At 33.4% G+C, this 12,412-nt stretch overlaps 1 protein-coding gene across 1 annotated transcript; it reads left to right on the top strand.

The window, feature by feature from the left end:
* Positions 1-3,120: 3,120 nt before the first annotated feature.
* Positions 3,121-11,880, top strand: LOC136802197 (uncharacterized). The gene is made up of 14 exons (XM_067058911.1): positions 3,121-3,574; positions 7,439-7,549; positions 7,754-7,822; positions 7,940-8,065; positions 8,234-8,566; positions 8,723-8,821; positions 8,988-9,226; positions 9,516-9,691; positions 9,973-10,087; positions 10,479-10,808; positions 11,028-11,145; positions 11,254-11,345; positions 11,490-11,585; positions 11,828-11,880. The coding sequence occupies exons 1-13, from the start codon at positions 3,502-3,504 to the stop codon at positions 11,547-11,549; spliced, it is 1,941 nt and encodes a 646-aa protein (XP_066915012.1). The 5' UTR covers positions 3,121-3,501; the 3' UTR covers positions 11,550-11,585; positions 11,828-11,880.
* The last annotated feature ends 532 nt before the right edge of the window (positions 11,881-12,412 follow it).

Genomic DNA, 12,412 nt, shown 5'->3' with positions numbered 1-12,412 from the left:
TGGAGGCCCCTACACACAAACCATTGGGGTAGAAGGCTCTCATTTCCTGATGTTTTCTATAGGGTCACAAATGTACCGAAATATGATTTTAGAAAAGTCTTCCGCCGTTTAGATATCTCATCTAACTTGTTGGCATGTCTTAAAATGCAAAAGCCCAATGCAAAAAAACCTTTCGAGAATCTTTGAGAATCTTTTTAATTCCCTCATTTTACAATCAGAGTCTTGATTGCGCTTTTTGGAAAGCCTCTTTTAGCGTGTAGCATGATATCTCATCTAACTTGTTGGTTTGTCTTAAAATGGGCTTTTGCAGAAAAAGATTTTACCCATACTGTTGAGGATATTGATTTTTCGAAGTATCCTACTTTATTAGTAAAGACCGCTCCCCCCCTGGATATCCACTTTTGAAAATATGCTCAACCCCCTGGATATCGTATTTTTTACTTGAAAAGACATTTTACCCCCTGGATATCCGCTCCCTTGTAGATATTTAACCCCGTGGATATCCACTTTTGAACAAAAATCGTTAACCCCCTGGGTATCCGATATCCTCAACAGGGGGGGCACGGATTATTTCTGCAAAAGCCCAATGCAAAAAAACCTTTCGAGAATCTTTCAGAATCTTTTTAATTCCCTTATTTTACAATCAGTTTCTTTAGAGCTTCTTTTAGCGTGTAGCATGAATCGTTATATGATATAAAACTTTTTCAGCAATCCTTTCTAAGTAGTTCTTCATATAGAAAAAAAATCATAGTAATACACGCTTTTTTATAAGAGTGGTGTAAATCCATTTCATCATGGATATTCTTTTTTGGGAAAATCATCCTAAAATATTTTCACAGCATTCTTAGCTTAAGATCCTAATTCAGACTACTAGTAGATTTATCATTTAGTACATACGTCTCAAGCATAAATGACATTTTTGTGAAAGGAGTGAGCCTTACTTGAGGGTAATTGGCACTTTATAATTGAAAATGCTCTAATTATGGCATGAGTAGCCAAATTCCATGATGGTGATATTCTTAGGATTATTCTTAATTTTTTGACCATTTTAATCATGGACATTCTTATAAAGTGTATTCTTATAAAAAAAGCGTGTATTGAATCTAGTTGTAATAATTAGCATTTAGGTCGCCATTCCGAGGTAAAGTTAAATAAAACTGATGCTCCAAACTCCGAACAGAGACTACTATTTGGATTTTGTTCTACCTTATTGGCCCTTTTTACACCGGCCCTTATTTAGCTCGTGGCGTAAGGGCCGGCGTTAAAAGGGCCGGCGTACAAAGGGCCAAAATTTTGTAAATTTAACCTAAAAATGGCGTTAATTTTTAACATTATTTCTCAATTTAAAGGATTTTAGGTATGCTTCGAAGACGATAATTATCCATTATTTTGCTCCATATTTAGAATTTCAGTGAAATATTTAATATATTTAAAAATCAATGATTGTCGATGGAATTTACAACAGTTTACTACTGAAAAACGACATGTTAATGTAATTTATTAATTTGAAGCATAAGTAGCCATTTTTACAAATGTTGGCGTTATTAACGGCAATAATTGGCGTAAGCCCAAAATTAGGCTGTGGCGTAATAAGGGCCGGCGTTATTTTTTAATGTTTTATTTGACTTAGTTTATCTTCTTATATAATATTATCCTTGATATATTTCTACCCGGGTGCGGATGGTACAATCATGGTCGAAATAGAATGAGAATTCAGGTTATTTTAACGTTTTTCAAGATTATTTAGTTCTGGCGAGAAAGTCGATTTTGGGCTATCTCTTTAACTTAATCGAATATTTCAATTTGGGAGGGGTTGGTAGACTTTCAGACTATATTCTGAGCCTTAGTGGACTATTTTTGAACTTTTAGATCCTCAGATCCTAAGGTCGTAAGTCTTAAGTCTAGCGTTAAAACTATGAGTTAAAACTCTACCATTCAAACCTACTTTAGAGCACTTACAAATCGATTGTGGTTTCAAAACTGCCCGGTGGATTTCCCTTTTTTTCTCAAATATTACGACCATGATTTTATGTGCGGATTGGACCTCCAAAATCTGACCCTTACTTAGAAAGACTGATTTTTGCTGAAAAAGTGACTCTCAGAGAGACTTTTTTACAATTTTTCTCACTCTAAATCAAAACAATTTCCTAGAAATCGTGAATTTTCCGACCCTTCGAGAGACTAAGTAGTTTAGATTTTTATGATTAAAAAAAAATGGCAGACATTCTTCAAAAACAGTACTAATCAGTCTTCAGTACACCACTCGAAAACGCAAAATATAATGATAAAGACAGTGATTTTGTTTTGACTGATATTGATTTTACGAAAGAGGACTTTGTTGAGGAGATTGGAACAATATCCAAAAATGCAGCACCAGGACCCGATGGTTTTTCTGCTCTCTTTCTCAAAAATTGTAGTCAAGAACTAGCAACTCCTTTTTGTTCAATCTGGAGAGAGTGTTTTGATAACGGGGAAACACCACATCTCTCCAAAGACAGTCATATCATTCCTATTTACAAAGGTGGGGACCAAGGTGAAGCCCAAAATTATCGGCCAGTGTCACTAACCTCGCACATAATGAAAACCTTTGAAAAAATTGTGCGAAAAAACATTGTTAATTATCTAGAAGAGAATAACATTTTTAATGACTCCCAACATGGCTTTCGACAAGGTAGATCTTGTTTGAGTCAACTCCTTGAACATTATGATACAATACTATCATACCTTGAGAGAGGTATTAATGTCGACACAATTTATTTGGACTTCAGTAAGGCATTTGACAAAGTTGATCATGCAATTTTGTTACACAAATTGTCACAGCTCGGGATCAAAGGAAAGCTATTGCGATGGATTGAATCGTTTTTGAAAGGCAGAAAACAATCTGTTGTTGTAAATGGTTTCAAATCCGAAAGTGCCCCTGTCATATCAGGAGTACCTCAAGGAACAGTACTTGGGCCAATTTTGTTTCTTCTGATGATTTCTGATATTGATGATAATATCAGGTATTCAATCCTTGCAAGCTTTGCTGACGATACTAGAATGCTTAAAGAAATCCAAGGAATAATTGACACGTTGACCCCTACACACAAACCATTGGGGTAGAAGGCTCTCATTTCAACATAGTAGCGAACGTTAAATCAATGATTATCATGTTTTTCGTTTTAATCGTTCAATCAATGGTTTTAGTTGATTTAATGATCAAAACTACGGAACTATGATAATACCGCTATACGGTTAAAAAGAAACCCGGGTATCTAACCCAAGGACACAAAGGGAAAGCAAAAAGTATACAGTAATTATTATACCGTCAGTACAACTTATCTTGTTTGCTGGATGAAATAAAATCAAGATAACAAAGTTTTATCCATTGTTGCACAACTCGAAAAGCTTTGCTTTGTTGTCTTGATTTGAACTTTCTATCTAAAATTAAAATGGCTACTTTCAAATTGAATTTCTTTTAAACATACAGGAACAGATAGTTCAACATATTATTACTTATTTATGGCAGAAAATAATGATGGTGAGCAGCAGTGTTCCTCACAGCCATCACAGTCAAAGCGACCAAGAAAGACAAGTAAGTAGTTTCTTCTTTGTGTTCAACATTTTCATTTGCCACATTTTGTGAAAATGATGCGGCGAGTGGTGGAAAAACAAGTTTTTGTGATTGTTTTTTAATGCCCAGTCCAGTCAGCACCTTGAACTGACTACCCAATTCCCCTCACATGGCATGGGTTGACTCTGGCGAAGGTTCATCCACTTGCCAAGTGAACCGCTGCAAGTGGGAATCAAACCTCAGTCCACAGGTCCACAGTCCACAGTGCCTAATTTTATGCATATGCATTTACAAGCATTTACCACATTTACCACTGAAAGGCATGATAGTAGATTGTGATCTGATATTATCAGACGGTGTCAATCGAAGAACTTCGAACAAAAATCGCAATCGAACGTAATCGAACCAATCGAACGTAATCGAACGTGATCGAATAATTTGCGATTCGATTATCATTGACTATGTTCCATTGGTTCGATTACAATAGACCTTTTTTCAAAGAGGCCACCCTGTTGAATAATTATGTAGTCCAGCAGAAAAACAATGATAAAACCATGCATAATTATTACAATATGCATGATACAGTAATTATGCATGGCTCTATCATTGTTTTTATGGCTGGACTACATAATTATTCAACAGGATGTCCTCTTTGAAAAAAGGTCTATTATGTTCGCTGAGTTTGATTGCGATAAAATTAAATTGGATCACTCTGTTAGAGCTTTTTAGCGTGGGCGGCCGAGCGCTTATCAAGTATCACATGAAAGCGAATAAAATCTAAATCAATCGAACGTACTCCAACATAATCGAATACAATCGAACGTAATCGAAGCAATCGAACGGCAAATCCTGGGTAATATTCGATTGCGATTCGGCGTTCGACAATCGAATTGCAATTATTTGATTGTGTTCAATTGCATTCAATTGATTCGGCGTTCGATTCGTTCGATCGACACCGTCTGGATATTATAAGATTAAAGTCAATATATCAATCAAGAATAACTCAAATCAAAACACATGCTGTAACAAAAATTCACTTTCGTTTTTAAAATGTATAATATATTGCTATATTACAGCTATATTCCTTAAAATACACAGTGCAAAGGTTTATGATGGCAGATAGCGCAATGTACTGGAGATCAGGTAACTTGCATCAGTGGAGGCTAATATGCATAGCCTTTAAAATGAATGACCTGGCTGGTCATTATAATATAAAATTAAATCAAAACAAAAATGGTAGAGTAGAGCTGCGAGCAGAGCTGGGTAGTTCATTTGTTTTGAAATTTTGCTGCTTTGATTGATCAGTCATTAATTGATGGCTATGCAAGTTTCCCTCCACTGATGCAAGTTACCCGACTTCACGATATCACCTTTCCATGGTACTCTCTTTTAAGGTACACATCAATATTTGAATTACGATTATTTGATTAATGTATGACCATTACTGCATATATATAAAACACCATACTGTGTCTTAAAGTTTGAGAAATGTTTGTTTGCTAACTCAGCTTTTTTGAATTATATACAAGCTCTTTAGTAACGTCGAAGAGTGATACATTGGTACAGTGGTACCTTCTCTGCCATACTTTGCAGGGTGTATTTTACCAAATCGCCAATATGTACATTTTAAAGACGAAGGCAAATTTTTGTAAGGTTTAGATTGTAATTGATCACATGTTTCAATCTGTAAACAAGAGATTTAATTTGATGACTGGAATTTTGAGTAAAACAAAGGAAATAAAGTGAGTAAAAAGTATGGCAGAAAAGTGCAATATATCACCCTTCGATGGTATTGAATAGATATGAACGTGGAGCAATCTTTAATCGAAAACAAAAAGAAATCCAAAATATTTGTTTACCTCAACCAAAAAGAGCAATAGACCGATATCTGGTCTGATATGAAACATGAAAACCGATATCTCAATCTAAAAAATGAGAGTTTTATGTAATTTAAATTTACACAAGAATGATTTAATAATTTATTATAGTGTCCAATCTTAAATTTAACCACAAAAAATATTTTGTCCAAGAAACCTTAACTTTTCTAAGACGATGTCATAGAATCCCGAAAGCTCTATTCAATCTTAAAGATTAATTAAAAATCTCTAAGATTAATATTAACCTGCTTTAAAAACATGGAACTAATCATAAACCAATTTTTTAGAATTTAAAAAATCAAACTTTGTTGGTCGATAAATTTCTATTAAGTTTTGTTGTCAAACTAATAGAACTAAAGAACTGAAGAAAAAATCTGCATGATGTGCCTGTTAAACTGATGGCCACTACTCAAAGCTCTAAAGTCTCTGCACCCTAATTTACTGGTCGAACTTTGTGGAACTATAATATTTGTCAGGTTTGCTGAACTTTCTCTGTTGTCATACTTTGCAGAAGTTCCTTGAATTTTAATCAAACACTTGGATTTTTTAAGACAGTCTGGATTACATGATATGACATGAGATTGATAATTGATGATTAAATGATTTGCATTCAGATTTTAAAAATCGGCAATGATCTATCTATCTATCTATCTATCTATCTATATTTTGAGTATCAAAAGTTCCTAAGACCCATTATCCATACATACAAATTATAAGATTGTATAAAAATAAAAAGTAAATAACCTATGTAAATTTTTTTGCACTAACAGAGGACACAAAGAAATAACTTGAGAAGGCTAAATTAGAGAAATGGCTAGAGTAGGCTGAATTAGAGTAAAGTAGTGGCAGAACAACCAGCAAAACTAGGAAGGTGCACAACAAGACGCCAAACAAAAACAAAAGAGTTATATATGCAAAGATAAAGAAAAGCTGCTTGTAAAATAGTGGCTAAAATTTGAAATGGGGGAGTCTTCGATTCAAACAATTGCTAAAAATAAATTTTATTTAATAAGTTAGATAAGTGTAATAGGGATAAAATGCTAAACTAGTGTAATGATCAAGGTTTGTCTAATTAATATTTATTAGTTAATTTTATTGGGTGATCAATAGTGCTAATCTATCATTTATCAGTTATCTAGATCATGATTGCTGGTCAAGAATTTATAAATTTCAGGAATTTTTTAAGTTGTAACGTCTGATGTTTCTGAAAAGCTATTACATGTATAAACAGTGCTGCAAATAGGGAAATATATATTATTTAAAACAAATTTCAATCAATTAGAATTGATTATTGATATATTATTATTGATTAGTTGTCAATTGCTAACAATAACACAAGGCTAAGGATAAGCAATCAATTACTGTCAAAGGACAAGAAAAAACATATCATCCATGTAGCATTATGTCTGATGTTTTAGATAAAACCAAGAATGTTTTTTTTGCCCTTGGGAATAGGCTTCAGTTACTTTTGAAAAACAAAGTATTTTAGTTGCCTTGGAAATATATAAAAAGTATTCTGCAAAGAAAGCATGTTTTCACCATTTCTTTTGCAACTAAACTTACTGCTATTGACTTATCACCTTGGCTATACAAGATATGAAATTTTGAAGGTTTGATTTTGTTTAATTACTTTAAAGCAGTGTTCAGACAAGACAAGTTAAACCCTCTTAATGGCAAGCAGGGGGTAGAATCTACCACCCTTGATAATTTTTTATCAATATGATCATATGTAGTTTATATCAAACTTACAGAAAGTAAAAAATAATTGACACAACATGCATATTATCATAATTTTTTCTCTATTTTTTCTATTTCTCTATTTTCCTTAACACTGCAGATCACTGGATAGCATCATTTTAATCACTAAAACTATTCTTTTAACATGAATGGATTTGAAAAATTGTTATTTCTTTGTAAAGAGGATAATATTCATCCCATGGAAAATTTTGAAGGTTGCTAAAAACCTAAAAATTACAAAAATTCTTTGTCTACACATCACTTTGTTTAGGTCTTGGTTTGATGAAACAAATTGTGGCAGTTAACAAATCACTTAAAGCTAAAGCAAAACCCAAGAAAAAATCAGAGATTTGCTTTGAACTCAAGAGATCTGCTGAAACTGGTTAGTATATTTTGTTTGTGCGGGACAACTGAAACTCTAAATTTTGTCATCAATACAGACCAAAGAGATTTCTCCCTGTTTCAAACTTTTCAACCTGAATTTTATTGCACAAAAACTTTTGAAAGGTTTAATCTTTAGCTAAGGTTTGTTGTCTTGTTCAATTTTAAATGCATGCATTCTTTCTCTTTTTTTTGGATAATCTAGGTCAAAGGATCTACAAGCTGAAGAGACCAAAACATAACAATGGAATGAAAAGAAGAATATCAAATACTGGTAAATGTGCAGTTACATTATTTTATGCACTGGGTAATATTGAGGTACCTAAATCTAAATAGAGTTGTGTGTCTTGTATGTATTGAAATTTCAACTCTTTCTTGTTATTTTCATCAGTAATCACTGCAGATGAGCAAGTTTTGGATATTGATGCAAAAAATTCAAACTGGCAAATTGCAGAAAATGTGGACACCATCGATAATGAAGAATTAAATGACATAAATCCACAAAGTGATACAAAAAGTAGGTATCATATCATCCCTTCTTGAAGACAATTAAGGAAAAAACATTGTTTAAAATTTTCACTGTTATAAGACTCTATGTAAGATAAAAAAAAAACTGGCAAAAAAAACATTTTTGGTGTTATAATGTAACAGAGTAATAACGATCAACTATTTTAATTTATTTCAGTGAATAGTTGGTTAGAAACCCTTCTTAACTTTGTCAAAACAAAAAAGAAGAAGAAGTCATGGTTCGAAAGATCAAGATCCTGCCAAGAAGATTGGGATTTGCTGAGGAAGAATATTTGGAGGACAATGCAGGCTAGGGAAGTTTTGGATGAACATTGTAATGTGTGTTGTGATCGACTTGGTGATCTTTATTGCATGGATTGTCACAAATCATTTTGTCATGTATGTGACGATGTCTTCCACTTGGCAAATCCATTTCATGATAGATTGTCCTCTGGCAGGTACCTAGATGTTCTGGAGTGTTTGGATGAGAAGAAAGAAATTATACCAACAGGTATTTTTCAAATAGTCAGTTATAATTAGAAAATGTATCATGCAATACATCTAACAGCTTCATATACACACTTTAATCATAGTGCATAGAGACTTCTCAAAATCACAAAAAGGGAGGGAACATCTGTGAATTGCTATTTTTTTCATTAACTTTTAGTTCGCTATCCACCACTTAAATGTGTTTGTTCAGTTTGTGGCAGTAAGGAGGTCACCAAGATCGCTACAGATGAGTATTGCATTGTCGTTACATTGAAAGGTAAGCAATTTGATTTAGAAATTTCAAAGTCAACAATTATAGGAATCTCCTCTTAAAATTGTAATTGTTACCAAATTTATTCACTTATATTCATTTGATTACCTATAGAAGTTTTTTTAAACTTGTAGTCTCACTTTTGTTGTTACTTTATTAACTTTATTTACAGGCCGTTTTGATGTCAACAAATACCACCTACGTTGCAACGAATGTACATCTTTGACTGATCCTTTCACAACAAGTGTACTGCTTTCCTCAGGTTTCTGGCCTGGAAATCCGAAAAGTTTAAACTACCTCTTCAAAGAGGAAGTCTTCCAATTGTGGGACAAATTCCGCAAATTCATGCCTGGTTCCTCTGAACGAGCATTTCTAAAGTCCCTCAACTCAATTTCTGATGATTTTTGTAGGGTACGTTTTTATTGGTTTTACTCACAAAACACTTTTGGTCCCATTGTTTTTATTATTCTATTGCCCAATATATCATAATTTTTTAATCTTATAAATGTAAATGGGGCTGCTCGAATAATTGTTAGCCTTATCAAAGGTTTTTCTTGTTTTTATTGATTATCTGACTATAATACCAAGGCGCAATTGTTAAAGTTATTTGGAATATCGTTGTAAATTGTTTTAATTCCAAACTACTAGTTCCAAACTATACAGAAGCAGATCTAGCTAACATTTTGCAATCGTTTTTTAGAAAGCTACCATCAATCCGACTAATTTTGCGATGGCGTTCCGAGAATGGTGTTTGTGGTTGGATCAAAAAGACCTTATTCAATCCAAAGATTGGATGGAATGTCCAGCATGTCATCTTCGCCCCCATAGTTCACATGTGGATGGAAACGTAAAGCTTTATCGTTACAAAAGGGGAATGTAAGTGAATAAAGAAGGTTTTAGCTTATCATTTCGATCGAAAATTGTTAGCAATAATCTTAGGTTAATAAGGATTGAGGTTAAACATATGCTCTTGAAAACTATAAATACTAAATGTTCTTAAGAATTTCGAAAAGTTCTTCCACACCCTTTCACTCAGAACACTTAGTATTAACTGCATTTTCCATTTGAAAAATGGACATCCACGATAGACATTATTAAGTACTAACTGCTTGACCCCCTGAAAAAGATGCAACTCAATTTCATTTATATTTTTTTAGAAGGCAGAGACAATCATTCTATGACGGAAGATTCATTATTCCTAATGAATCAGTTTCTAAATTTATTGATCGTTTGTACAAAATCAATCAAAAAAGGTATTATAATTTTAAGAATGTTGGTCTATTTATTAATTTTTTATCTAATCATTACCATTATCATAAATAATAAGAAGCTCAAAATACCAAAAAATTAAGAAACATTGAGGAAACGTAGTCAGGCTAAAATTCAAAATCTCTCCATTTTCATATATTTTTTTTGCTTTTTAAACTATTAAAGCAATTAATAAACTTCGCCTGAGTAACAAGCTTTGGAACCTAAAAATAGATTAACTGAAAGTCACTGGGTTCCAAAATTAATTTCAGAAATGAACAAAATGCTTTTAGATTAAGAAACATCTAAGAAACGTTTCAGGAAAAAAGATGAATGCTTAAAAGATCAAGCCTGCTCAGCAAAACGTGTTTCCTTAAAAAAACGTAATGCAAATTTGTGTTGCATTGCTTTTTAGGATAATAATGGCGCGATTTGTGGTGGGACATGGACGGCAGCACAAAATGTAACAAGAAAGATGGCAAAGCTCGATGAGACAGGGTTAGAGGTGGCAACTTGTCGTCATGTAATGGCAAAAAAAGCCATTAATATGTTCAGAGGCGAAGTATTTGGCTATCCCTATTTTTTGATCAAGGAATCTATGATTCCAAATGGCACTAGATTTTGTTTTGCAGATGTTATGTGCAAGCTTTGGCCGTTCATGGTTCGTGATGATGCTTCAATTAAGGAGTCAATCAAGCCAGCGTTATCAATAATGCACGCTAAGGGCCATTCTATAGAATGCCAGGTAATTAATTCATCAATTTATTTGTGGATGTACTTTGACTTCTCACGCCCCCCTCATTGGACCTTGAATCAACTTAAAGTACTACAGTGAAGTACTTTTCTGTAACCATCCCCAGTCTAGGTGGCTGTAGATTGGAGCGAAACTGAGCAAACGATAAGACAAGTATTATGTTGCAAAATTTGAAATACTGTTTTTTTATATTTATGCCTTAATTCTTAGGTTGTTTGGAGTGGTGAATGGTTGGAAGGTACCGGACGTTCAACAGGAGAGGAAACAGAGCAATTGTTCAGTTATCTTTCTCGGTTTGGAAATAGTACAAAGTATCAATTACCTGAAAGTAAATATTGTTCATTAAGTCAAATATATTTAATTCAAGTACGTTTCTCCCTTATGTCACTAATACAGTTGTTCTTTTCCTTTATTTATTTCTGATTTAATTTTTCAGGAAGAGAAGAAACACTAACAGAAGCAGTTCTTCACTGGAACAAATCCAAAATCAAAAAACTTGTACCAGATTTGGTCAAGAGATATTACAAGGTAACAAGATACGGTAATTTGCTACGTTGAAAGGTTTTTGCATGACATGATACTTCGTGTGAGAGATGATTGAGCGTATTTATTTGTACGTCAATTGCCAGAAGGACTCAGTCTTTTCCTAATCTATAATTTCTTTGGTTTTAGAATGAAGAAAATTTAAAAATGATTGGTGACTTGTCAGACAAACATCCAACTAAATCATAATGCAATGGAAGGATGAAATTCAAAAAGAAGCATTAGGTAACAGTGTTGATGTTAGGATTTGGCGCGTTGTCCTCAATTGAAGACCTTTGCTCAATATGTATTATATATCAGTATAAATTATAAAAATTGCTACAAATGTACTGTCCAAGCAGTTAGTCCAAAACACCATGCCCGTTAGTACATCTTTTGCAGTTTCTACTGGCTTTTACAGGCTTTCACTGCACTTGGCTTCACTCTGCTTACTTCTACCTTTTGTTCTTTGTTGTAACTTTTTCTAGGTTTGAGAAGTAGAGTGGTTCGTCAACCTTCCGACGCTGAAAGCTTCTTCTTCTGGTGGAAAAGCTTCACCTTCCACCTGACTATCACATTGTTTGTTAGCAGATTATCATTCCCCAAGACAATGGATTATGGTAAAGTCTATCGGTTGTTAGAGTTTGATAAGCAGGATCAATTACAAGAACTTGATCGACTTACCAAAGAGATTAAAGTCGAAGATTACTGGTACGACTTCTTTATTTTTGTTTTATTAATTGATGCTTAAGGGAGGGTTGAATTAGGGCTGTTAGTCAAATAGGGGGTCAAATTGCTAATTAGCTTGATTTGAAGAAACTAAGATTTGAGCTCTTTTTCTCTGAGAGAGTTAACATCAATTCGGGCTAAACATTTTTAAAAGAGATTCCTATGAAAAATTGAAATTATTGTGAATTAAACATTCGCCAGCTTTTCCTAACAAACTTATTTTTACTGAATTTCAAAAAGTCCAAAAATAGACATTCCAATATGTAACATCCCTAGCGCTCTTCTAAGTCAGCTAAATGAAAAGATCTTCTTAGTTTTCTTAAACAATTCTTGTTTAGAATGCA

This window comes from Clytia hemisphaerica, unplaced genomic scaffold (genome assembly GCF_902728285.1).
Source record: "Clytia hemisphaerica strain Z4C2 unplaced genomic scaffold, Clytia hemisphaerica genome assembly, whole genome shotgun sequence".
Classification (NCBI taxonomy): Eukaryota; Metazoa; Cnidaria; class Hydrozoa; order Leptothecata; family Clytiidae; genus Clytia; species Clytia hemisphaerica.
This window is presented reverse-complemented; position numbering and strand designations above follow the sequence as displayed.